This window comes from Anguilla anguilla, chromosome 17 (assembly GCF_013347855.1).
Source record: "Anguilla anguilla isolate fAngAng1 chromosome 17, fAngAng1.pri, whole genome shotgun sequence".
Taxonomy (NCBI): Eukaryota; Metazoa; Chordata; class Actinopteri; order Anguilliformes; family Anguillidae; genus Anguilla; species Anguilla anguilla.
The window spans coordinates 3,787,632-3,800,623 of record NC_049217.1 but is presented as its reverse complement, the minus strand read 5'-3'; the positions used below and the strand labels follow the sequence as shown (position 1 = coordinate 3,800,623).

The 12,992-nt window shown below is 42.8% G+C and overlaps 1 protein-coding gene across 2 annotated transcripts in view; it reads right to left on the bottom strand.

Moving 5' to 3' along the window:
• LOC118216712 (acid-sensing ion channel 2-like) overlaps positions 1-12,992 on the bottom strand; it is a 359,513-nt gene that overhangs the window by 21,943 nt on the left and 324,578 nt on the right. For both annotated transcript variants that reach the window (XM_035398129.1, XM_035398128.1), the window contains exon 3: positions 4,676-4,803. In XM_035398129.1, coding sequence (XP_035254020.1) covers positions 4,676-4,803 — 128 coding nt within the window. The remainder of the gene's footprint in view (positions 1-4,675; positions 4,804-12,992) is intronic.

The following is a 12,992-nucleotide window of genomic DNA, read 5'->3' as shown; positions in this document are numbered from 1 at the left end:
TTTGAAAGCATCCACTTATCCAACTGAAAATTTCACCCGCCTCATTCGAATAAATTGGATACAATTCCATAAAAATTATTTTGAGGCAGATCATTATAAGTTTTTGTATTTAAAAAACTTAGTTGTAGATATATTTCTGACCTTACAATAGTTTGCATAAGGCCTTGGGGCTTTTGTACTCTAAAGCTAGAAAATACACTTCAATTAAATAGCTTGTGTGCTGTAACGTTAAATATCTTTCAACACACAAAACTGTCGGCCAGTCAGAGACATGCACTAAAGACGAACTCCAAAATAAATAAATACAAATACAGTTTTTGTCTCATAACATATCAAAAAGAAACAAATGTATATGTAGGATTGTTGGCATGGCATGTATTTGTCACGTGCACTATTAAAATATTTAAAGGCAGCACATGGCTCAATATATACACAAAATGGCAGCAGATCTGGTATTAAGTTCATTAAAATGTTGATTGACCATGAATGGGCATTCGCATACCTGCGACAAACTGAGGATTTAGCTGACATTCGAACGCAGGGCACCGTGTTATCTCATTGGATGAGGAGATATACAATGGCTGTGCTCCAAAGGTATGGGGGATATCCTGATCTGCGATTGTCCAATGCTGCCATCACCGTAGGGAGTTTTTTTTTTTTTTATTTGAAAGGAAAACCTGATGGAAGGCAAGAAGGCTGAGCTTTGTCCAAAACACAGGGCCGGTGCCCTCACCCCTGCCAGCCAATCATCTCTCTCTCACAGAGCGCCGGGCCAGCAGGCTTTTCCTTCCACAAGCAGCTGTCTCTCTCAGGCATCCATATGCGCTAATGCATTTTTAAAAGTTCAGCTCATCTTGCACTTCGTTCGAAAATGAACTCTCCTCGCTATTTTGTTCCGGTTAATTTAGAATGTCTTAATGGCACTTTACGCAATCTTTAAAAAAAAGCCTCATTCTTCTCTCTCTGTTTGAAAACAAAAAAATCTATTCCACAGAGTGACATTTTTCTTTTTTACCCTTGCATGCATGTTGTACACTTACGGTAAAGTGCTGTTGAGTAAGCTTCGTCCATTCACCTGTTCCCGAACACACAATATGTGCAACATATTTAGAGACTTGTCACTGAGATCCTGGGGCATTTTAAGCGAAGCTTTGAGGATTTAGCATTTAAAGAGCGAGGCAAAAGTGCAGTAATTAGCCGGAGATAAACGTTACCAGCATCCCACTGTGCTGACGGTCGATTTAAAGTGCCGTAAAGCCCTCGCCATCACAGGCGTTATGAGCTGAAAAGAACAAAGTCTGCCTTGAACTTCTCCTGTCAGAATGGGAAGCAAGGCCATTCGCGGGACCCTAAATACCCCTCTCTTTCCTCCGCCTCTCTCTTCCTTACCTCCTCTCGTGCTCTTCGGGTTTATGCTTTCGACCGGCTTATTTGTTCATCAATCTTTCCTCCTTTTCTGGAAGTTTACTGCTACGTACACACTGAACACGGGTTTCATTGTGAAGACGGCAGTGACGGCAGTTTATGGGCTGACGGGAACAGCAGTTTTATTGACTGGCTGATGGACTTATTTCGCCGTGGTCTCAAATGACAGGGAGGACAGCGAAAGCTCTTTACGTTTTCGGACATTTCTGCGACGTGTACACCAGAGGCGAGCGTACAAACGAGAGGACTTCTGCTCTTTTCGCACCCAGACCGAGTCAGCACATAGACAAGGGCTCAATTCAGGCAACCGTAGGGGGAAAAAAATGCCAATACTTTACAGTAATTTATCGAGCACGATCCCACATTCACAGAAAGCGAAAATAAACAAACGAGTCTCTCTGCTTCCATTTCCGTGCTTGTCAGGAAATACAGGGTCATTCTTCTGTGCTGCCTGGTAAATTTGTCCAAAATATCTCAAGGGGGAAAATCACTGGGACTGAGCACATGAATTTCACAAGGCTTCTCACCCAAATGGCTAAAATAAACACACACCCCCGCCCCCCCCATACATAACGGATAATATATGTAAATATTGATATTGGAACATTTGTAATGAGCGGTGATACATTTGGCAACAAAGAGAGTGCAACATTGGGTTGATAATAACAGTAAACCGTGTGTCAAATTTAGTTCTCAGTTTCATGCCATACATTGTTAATGTTTAGGCACAAAGGTATGCATGTGTAAGCACATGCATACGCACGCACACACACGCACACACGCACGCACACGCATGCATGCACACATGCACACGCACGCACGCACACACGCACACGCATGCACGCACGCACGCACGCACACACACTCGCACACACACACACACACACACACTCGCACACACACACGTTTGTACTGCTATACTTGTGAGGACTTACCATTGACTTACATTCATCCCGTAACCTCTAACCCTAACCCTAAACTTAACCCTAACCCCAACCACTACATGCCTAACCTTAACCCTAACCTTAACCTAATTGTAACCCTAACCCTAACTCTAAGTGCTAACCCTAAAACAGCCTCTTGAACTTGTGGGGACCAGCAAAAGGTCCCCACCTTGCATAATTTTCCTCATCTTTCTATCCTTGTGGGGACATTTGGTTCTCACAAAGATAGTAATACATGCCCACACGCACACACACACACTTTTGTACGTTACAGTCCATTAACCGGACCCGGCAGAGTCCATTCCTAGCTGTGTGAAATGATGATTCAGGCTCTGAATTCCCCCTACGACGCCTGTTGGTTCTAACATTGTGCAGTAAACACTGGTGACTCTCTCAGCAAGTGGCTTTGCCTGAGGCGGCCCATGAAATAAATAAATCCAAGACGCAAACATACGTGGGTTGCCACTGGTAACAAACTGATCAGCAAACAACAAAAAAAAAGGTATCACAGAAGCACAATGCTTCAAAATGAAAAATGACAACCAAGGAGAAAGGACCTCACACCCACACCAAAAACATCAAAATTACAATAACAACCCAGTCTGTCATTGACTACAGAAACCAGGTCAGGATTATTGCTTTTTTTTTTTCCTCTCTGTTTGCGTAATTCACAAACTAGATCTTGCACGGGGAAGCAGGTCGTCGAAAAGAAGAACATCAGGTGAGGAGAAAAGAAAAAGAAAATTTTTCCTTCTTTCTTTAGAAATTTAACACTTTGCACTACAGTTGTGATTACAGCGAGCCAGGTAGTTGAAAGACTACACTCTCCAAAGAGGTGTGTTGATGTAATAGATGCGTTTTGTGTTTACTCAGGTTTACTCAAATATTACTCACTTAAAGATCTGAAAACATTCATTGTGACAAATACGCAGTAATAGATGAAATCAGGGGAATTTTACCCTTTTTTTTTACTTTGTAATAGTTTCTCCTTCTTCACTATCTTTGTAACTTAAATACAATTAAATATTATACATTTTTATTTAATATGCTTAGCAGACTTCCTTCTTTATGCCATTTCTTTATCTTTCACTTGCTCTTTCTACAGTATATATATATATATATATATATATATATATATATATATGTAAACACACACACACACACACATATATATATGCACACACACATTAGATATATCACTGTTCTTGTGATGTAAATGAATAGATAGGTCTGAATGGATAAAGATGGTAATGTTGGATGACACATCGCAGCTCTGCTGGTGGATGGCTGTAATTGTCATGCATGCAGACCAACAGTAGTTCCTCAGCATCTACCGCCCAGGCATTGAGCAGATGCTCTTACCCGCAACAAATGACAGTTTACATTTCACACACAGGCCATTTTGTACAGCTGCGTATCAATCAAGCGCCTTGCTCAACGGTGCCACAGCACTGCCGCACCCGGGAAGTGAACCTGCAACCGCTTGGTTTCCAAGCCCAGTTCTCAAACCATTACAGTACACTGGCACCAGTAGCAGTAATGAATATACGGGTGCATGCTCCCTGTTATGACACGCACTGCGCTGACGCATTCATTTCCTCAGGTTGCATTGCGATGCAGCATGGCAACACGCCAGCTCTGTCCAGCTGTTACAGTATCTTAGTGAGCGAAAGCATTCAACCTGACACCTGGCGAGTAGCAATAAGCTATCTAGCGAACATTATCTCACATCTCTATAAAGACAGATCTATATACTGGCGTAGCACTAATAATCGGGTGCATATTTTTCCACACGTCATTGTAGGTTTTGGCCTTACAAGGACACATTTGATAGCTTTCTCCATCTTCCAGGAGGTATGCACAGTTTGTTCATGAAGCATTGCAACAAAACTAGACAAGTTTCTATTTTTTCAATGGGTAATAATGCATAAAACTGTTGCAAAACTTTGCCATGTGTTGCTTCCAGACCTGGGTCACATATGCATTTGTTTTGGATTCAAATACTTTTCTACGCTTTACTGATCTTGTCTGGTGTATCGGAACCAATGAAATACAAGTACAAGTAAAGAAGTACAAGCCCCGCCTTCTGGTCATATTGGCAGGCTCAATTACACCAGGCAAGATCAACAGAGCACAGAAAAGTATTTTAATCCAAAAACAAATGCGTATTTGACCCAGGTCTGGTTGCTCCGATGGAGAGGCCCAACTTGAAAATGAACAGTGGCCGTGCGTTTCTGTAACACATCCATCGTGACGTGCGCGTAGATGACCGACGAGGTCGCGGGTCGTAGAGAAGAGTCACGCACCCTCTGCTCCTGCGTCGCGACGAAGGTCTGAAATCCCGGGGCCACTCCGAATCCCAGCTCGTGGACGAAAGGGGGCTCGGCCTGGCTGTGGATCTGAACTCTGACCCCTGCCTCGAACGCGGTCTCCTCTGCAAAACACACAGGGCACAGGCAACACTTTCATCACTCCGACTTCATTAAAGGTGTTTACCGGCCTTCTCCTTCACTGTGCATGATGTTATCATATAGTTTAATCAAACATTATACAGTGGTCTGGAAGAACAACCTTCATCAGATGCTAGCTCTTGATCATATATCTCGGGAATATCTAAACACACACAGTAGGGTGTGTAAGAAGACACCACCTAATAAACCCAGGTACACACAAAGAAGGTACAGTTCCCAAAGACAGTACACACACACACACACAGATACGTAAGCACACATACACAGATGTACTAAGCAATGAAACCCAACAACAAACAGCTCACAGGAATTCACCTATGGCAGCGAACGTGCGAATACGTGCTGATCGTATTAAAAGGATAGCTTTTCACAAAATTAATTATTTCCCCTACCAAGCACCCCCGCCTCTGCCTTCTGTGCAAACATCCGAAGCTCACGACATCACCCCCCCCCCCCCCATGGGTTAGCATGTACGCTAACTTAACTATATCACTTAAATAGAAAGCCCTCAGTGTCATGAACAGCGTGAAGGAGTTAATATAGTAGTAGTTCACAGAAAGCCTGTCATCCACCAAACATCTATTCAGCACTTGAGCATACGATGATACGTAAGCGCTGCCAAAAATCGCACCGCTGTCAGCCTGTGGACGCCTGGGGTCGTTGTTGGGAGGAGCTAATTCAATGGAGTCCAGAGGAGCCCTGGTCAAATTAATCCTGCCCCGCCCCAGGAGGGGTGAGGCCAGTGCTGCCATGTCACTGTGTACTCCTGTCTAAGTCAGCTAATGACTTAGCCGAAGCTCAAACCTGTGATTTCTCAGCCATATCACTGTGAACTCCAGGTCTAAGTCAGCTAATGACTTAGCCGAAGCTCAAATCTGTGATTTCTTAGCCACGTCACTGTGTACTCCTGTCTAAGTCATCTAATGACTTAGCCGAAGCTCAAACCTGTGATTTCTCAGCCATGTCACTGTGTACTCCTGTCTAAGTCAGCTAATGACTTAGCCGAAGCTCAAACCTGTGATTGCAGTTAGGACTCAGAGAGCCTGCACTCACATCCACCCCCTTTACTGAATAATAATGGACTGCATTTATATAGCGCTTTTATCCAAGGCGCTTTACAACTGATGCCTCTCATTCGCCAGAGCAGTTAGGGATTAGGTGTCTTGCTCAAGGACACTTCGACACGCCCAGGGCGGGGTTTGAACCGGCAACCCTCCGACTGCCAGACAATCGGTCTTACCTCCTGAGCTATGTCGCCCCAATATAAATAAGTGAATAAGCCACTTAGTCTGAGGGCCCTACCGTTTACCATGAGTGAGAACTAGACAAGTTGGACAGAATAACAGAAGAACCCAACATTGTATGAATATTAATTAAAATATCAGGAGTATGGCCACCCTTTGCCTTCATAACAGCTTAAATTCTTCTCGGATGCGATCATACAAGTTCTGAACGTTGTGCAGTGGGATATTGGACCTTTCTTCAAAGACCTTTTCTTTGAGGGATGAAGGAGACAGAAATCCATAACTAATCAAACAAATATGCTGTCATATTCAAAAAACGCACGACTGTGAAGGACATTTCTCATTATATGATCAACTTTGGAAATGTCATTCCAAAGTATTATTTTATTGGGTTGAGTAAAAGTCACAGGCTATTTTTTAAATAACCAACCCCTTTTATTGCCAAGAAATTTTTAAATTTGAATCAGTTCTTTTGCACAGCACATTCACTCTGACTATATCAAACACAACCAAAACACATCAACAGAGATTGGATTCTTTTTAATGCAAAACAAATCCTTTTCAACAGGCTTTTTGCGGCTCACTTGCTTTAGGACTCGTTTCCTCTGCTTGGCTTCTAAACAACGGCCGCATTGGCAAAAAATTTTCACAGTCATAAGTCATAAAAACGCTCGCATCATAAAATACTCTCAGATTTTTAATTTGCATTGCTTCGCAGGTGCCATCGAAAATAATTTTCAATTATACCCGACCGACGCATCTGGCTTCCGAAAAACACAACAACCCGCGAAATTACGTTCGCCTTCGGTATTAAAGGACCGTTTTGCAATCCGTGACCTCTTTTAATGACTGGAACGAAATCAGACACGAACGGCGTCTGCCAGCGAGGTCACGCAATTTAACACCTGTCTGAGACTCAATTAGCTGTGAGGCTTTTCTATCTCAGCGGTTTTTATAGGCAATTTCCTAATGGAGAGGCAGCATAACTACACTGGACTTAATGTGGGAAAAATGTATCGTTTGGACATAAAAATAACTAAATGGTAATTGTTAATGTAATCTGCTGTCTATCCCGGTAGCTCAAACAAAAGCCTAATTGTTTCAGCCTACCGAAAGGAAAAATGCGCTAACAAATTAAAACAATGGCTTAAAGACTGCTGATTGATTTTATTTGTTTTCTGATGAAGCCAAGTTTAGTTTGGACAGGGTGCGCACAAAATGACAGAGAGACCGCGCAAATAAGGACTTCACTTCAAGTAACTAAACCACAATTAACAAAGGCTGACACTCTGGTGAGTCATATTAAGTTGAATGCCAATTAGCTGCATGTGTTGTACAAGAGGTCTAACAATCAGTGCTTTGATATGTGAGTTACTAATGCTACGTTCCAATGTGGCAATTAACAGAATTCCACAGAGGCCAAATCGTCCCATTTCTGGTGCAAAAACTGCAAAATTACTTAATGTGGCAAGGTAAGCAGTACAGAACATTATGACAACATACGACAAACTCCAGCAAACTGCATTAATATAGGGTTTGTGTTTGATTAAATCTGGCCAATTATCTTCGAGATCTTTAAAAATGGGATACATTACTGAATGTCTTTCTTATGCCAAGGCAGTGATAACCCTCCCCACACACACACATACTGCACACACATACAAATATGATCTTCGGCAGACTTGAAAGTGCGGTGGAGCAGACTGCCTAGTGCATCAGTTATCTCATAAAAGTACTCCCGGGAGAAATGCACTCCCTTAAAAAAACGAATGTGGGTTTTCCGAAGCTTTCCTATGCAGAAGAGAACCACACAATGGGCCTCTGTGGGGAGATCGGGCGCACCGCTGCGCAATTTCCCATCGATTAGCGCTAGGTCCTGTGACGACTCCTTTCACGAGCGCGCGCCGTGTGGCGGTGCGAGACGCGCGGCGAGAAGTCGAAACGACGCCGCGTGAAAGCGGCCTCCGTGTTTTCGCGCTGAAAAGATGAAAGGGAAAAATCAAAGTCAAACACTTCGCTTTCACGGCAATAGAGCCGTCCTCGTTCTCCCTCGCATCCTTTCTTCTCCCCACCGGCTTCAGAATATGAATATCTTAACGTAATGGTCTCCGCCGAATTCGGGGAAGAAGGGAACTATGGATCGGTCTCTGACGCGGGCAATTGAGACTCATTGAGACCGCTATAACCCCCCCCCCCCTCCCCCTCTCCCCCTGCCCCTGCAGCCCATTACGTTTCCCATTGTGTCTATTACAGTTGATTTCACATGGAACACTTTGCTATTTTTGACCATAAATATGGGCAGGCCTAATGATGTATTGTACATGCATGTTTGAATATAAATGTGTATCACACAGCTTCAGTGATTGCCGCTACTGTTTCTCCTCAACTATTCCTGTTCACAATCCACCTTCTCTGCAGAAAACTGCTTTTCTTATTCAAATAAATACACCGAGTAAATCTCACTGTGCTCCACATCCTTTATAAAGACATGAGAATGGATGATAATGATGATGATGATCATGTGCAAGGGGCCCATTGGAGGCACTGTATTTAAACTCCAGTACTGAACAATACAACGTGGCATCTCCCAGTGAGCTACCTGTACTGGTAGCAGCGGACGTAAGCTAAGGTTTGGATCACAGCTGACGTACCCTAAGGTTTGGATCACACGAGAAAGGGATTTGTTCTGTCAGAAAGCTTCTCCTCACCTCATCATCCTCGAGCAGCCAGTCACCTGTAAGTCAAGCTGCCCCCGCCTCCAGCCCTGACACTATTTGCAGGTCGCTATTTTTCCTGTACATAGGATTTTTCAGACAGCACTGGCTTAGACTTTCATAATTTCATAGATATGGACTTTCGTAGTTCATAGACTTGAAGAGCTTTATGTCCTGTTTGATTGAATGGCGTACATCCTTAAACAGGCTATGTACATTTGATTGAATCTAGGGGAGGCTTGATGTTTTTGCAGAGTGCACAGCTCAGCTGGGGGCTGCGGAGAGAAAGGAGCTGGTGGCTAGCGGGCTGAGGTTCGTGAAGAGATGGGGGGAGTTTGCAGTGGCTGCATATTAAAGGTTTCACTTACAGGATGGAGAAAAAGGTTCCCTCCCCCAAGCGTCCCCCAAGAAAATAGCATTGGGTACAGTAATTCATCCCAACATGAACGAATCAGTTTACCTGTGACTACCTATTTCAGCTATGAAACACTTAAGGAAATTGGAATCATCAAACCGTCACTCAACACCAGCTCCTAAATTTGATTTCAGTGCTTGTCAAACTACAGTGGTTGCTTATTTACAGCTTTTCTAAAGGTTCTTGGTTTAGCTAAGTCACCAGCAGAAGTGACAAGTTCTGCTTTTTTAACACTTGACACAAACAGAGATGAAAACTATGTGCACGGCGCCCAATTTGGCCTTTCAGGGGTGGAACGGGTGCGGAATACATAGGTTCCCTCGCAGTCTTTTCATTCACACAACTGTAAATATCGGTGTAAAAAAACCACACAGAATACACGAACTGGCTTGAATGAAGTTGTTACAGACAGGACATTTGGGCGTGGGAGATGAACGGGCATTTCGGGAAGAGCTGTGGGTTGACCGCGGAAAAAGAAAACACAAGCGGGGAAAGGCATTAGAATGCCTGGGAGTGCACCAGTCAGAGAAGGAGAGAGAAGCTCTCACATAAACTTCAGCTGACCTCCCCCACAAAGACCTTGGCCAATTTCAGTATGCACTGTAATTTAGTAAAGACAAACAGAGTGAAACGGGCATTTAATCCGATTACAACCAAGTCGAATCCCTTCACTGTAAAACGACTCCAGCCGCAAAAGAAAAATGGAACAAAAATGTCTGCTGCACTGTCCCCGTGTTCCTGCGAATGGGCAATATGGAGCTCTAAAGTATCACCCCCTGCTTTTATTGAGTCAATACCATAAGGATGGAAATTGGATGCCATTTTGAATGTATCAACCAGTTTTCATCACCAACATGTTAGGAATTTTCGAGCATTTCATAAGCAATGTCCACAAGGAAGTTTGTTGGTTTTTCATACAAGTCATTCTTTGACAAGATCGCAGGAAATTATTAGGCCTTGTATACAGGGAGGACCTCACTACTGACCACTTTTTTAATGTAAATTTTTTATGTAAAAATCAAGCTCTACAGCATCACATTTGTTTGAGTCTGTACTTTACGGTTGGGTCTTATTGTGAATATGAATACATGCACCTCATTTCATCAGTTTACATCAAACTATTCGGGATTTCAAAGTAGTTTTGTGATGGGCTACACCCACATGCAAGTTCACTGGCTTGCCATTTTGACAGTCTTTGATATAACCACAACCAAATGAGTATCTATATTTGGAGCTATATCCGTAGATGCAGAATATTCAAATTGATCTAATCCAGTAAATTCTCGTAGTTGGAAAAGAATTTGAAGTGCTCTTCAGAAAAATCAAAATGGCAGAAAATAACATATGAAGGAAGCTATGGTTCATTCACCACTCTCTTCACCCCCTCATGAGGAGGGGGACCTATGTACCGCAGTTTAGCACTGCAGTTTTGCAGCTCTCAGTCAAAAGGCCAATGGGTGCTTTGCTCATATCTTAGAGATGCTAATGTATTTACATATATTTATTTAAGAAACACATACAAAAAAACAACAATTTGACATTTCTAGATAATGATTTTCTGTCTCTCTCCATCTGCCAAACAGACTTGTGCATGCCCACATATGTGTGCATTGGTAATGCCACCAAAATAGCACCGAGCATCTGTGTTTAAGTTTAAAAGGTGGTCTGGGTGGGTTAAAAAAAATACTTGTTTTGCTGAGGAAAAAACAATTTTGTTTGTGAAGGAACAAACAAACGCCCACATGCTACCATTGCACCATATTAGGGTCCTAAATGTGCAATTGGCCGGAGTGCAAAGTTCACACGCAAATGCCATCTAGGTCACCATACCTGTAACCTGCAACAGGAAGCTTAGTTCAGTTCAGTCACGTTTCTACATTAAAACGTTCGCCAAAGATTTTGGTGCCCTCGAATACACCCGAGGTCAGTGATGATCATTCGATGGGGAATACGCAACTGAACAGATACGCTGCTGAACAAAAGTAACCTGAACCTCAACACTGTGCGCACAAAGCCAAATTCCCTGGACTGGACCCCGCCCTCAGGTTTTACAGCCTTTTCTACTGGAAATCAGATTGGGCCAACAAAGTACGAGAACAAACAAGGCACGCAGTTATTATCACAACCCAAATTTAATGAGCTGCATCAAAGCATTAAGGTGATTTACTTTTCTAAACTGAGGTCACACGCTGTTAAAAGCTGAATGTTCAGGCCAAAATACATATATCCAAGCAAATTAGATGGTTTTATGCCAGATGGAATAATACAGAAGCCTTTTCCTGCCTGTAGGTTGTTTCCGTGTAAAACTAGCATATCTTTCTTTAAGAAATCATTTCTGCCTGTCAACAGGTCTGTGTCAGAACGTTTAATCACCTGCTCTATCAGCAGTACATTTTAATTTGGGAATTTGCATAGAAAGTGCTCCACCACCCATGTTCAATGCTCAGCAACCATTAATTTAATATTCGTATTTTAATATATGCGAAAAGATAGGCTTTAATGGCATCTCATTAAGCGGTACAGGTAATGAACGAGGAGCTGTTTGAGTGTGGGAGCACGCCACTGAAAGAGGAAACGATTTAATTGGACAATATCGATTGTCAGTAAATCAAGGGCAACCCAATTTGCTTCCAAGTATTTAAATCGTAGTAATTCAAGGGCAACCCAGTTTCCCTCCAAATATTGAAATCGTAGTAATTCAAGGGCAACCCAATTTCCCTTTAAAATGTTGAAATCATCGTACACACTTTGGAACTATCCGGTTGATTTGATGGGCACTCCGCGTCGTTCTCGATTACTCGAATTTGACGTCATCAAAAACCCGATTCCGTTTGAGCGGCGTCCATTAAACCTCCATAAAGCTGTGCCGCATAGCCGCGTGGGCAGAATTAAACGCCATTACAGGAAACCTGCGAATACCAACGCTTCCAAAAATGAGCAATAAACTCCCAGTCAGGGAGGCCACCCGAGGCAGGACTATAGCGTCCCTAAATCATTTAAAATGAAGGAGAATGGGTTCCTGCTCCGAGCAAACTTTAGCGCTCTCGCTCAGCTCCAGCTCGGCAACATGAATCAGTGCCCTCTGGAAATATGGCACCAGCCCATCAACCGGCCCTGATTTTATTTTATTATTTCACCCCCATCAACTTGCTTATACGGTCAAACAAATAACAGATGTCCCCGGTGAGCACGGGAAGGCAATAAGGCAAACTGGATATTGGCTCTCCAGTCTCTGGACTACTAGACCAACGACAGGCTGGGGCAAAAAAAGAAAGAAAAAAAAGAAAAAGAAAAAAAAGCCAATAACTTGTGATTATGTGAACCAGAACATTTGTGTCGTTCTCAGGTGTCTCTTCGCCCGCCCTGATGAAATTTTAATGAAGTTGGGTCTGTTCCCGAAAGACTGCACCTGGCGAGCTCCAATCAAATCCAATATTTTCTTTCATATACAAATTATGAAAAAATAAAAACGCAATCGGTTTATTTTGTAAACCCTCATATTACGAAAACGCATCCTTAGCATATAGATGTCGCGGGTAAGTGCATTTTAGTGGAACGTGTTAAAATAAATAGCTTTTCTTTATTTGTGGTGCTGCGACTCAATTTTCCAGCCGTGCTGTAATGAAAATGCATGGCACATTGGCTCCCCATGCTCGTGAGATTGGGCTAACCTTAAAATGAAATCCAACTATATAACCTGCCAACATTCAATCTACCTCAGCTATTAGGTATCACTCACTGGTTTACTGGAACAGGTTTTTAATTTTTTTAAAGTACAT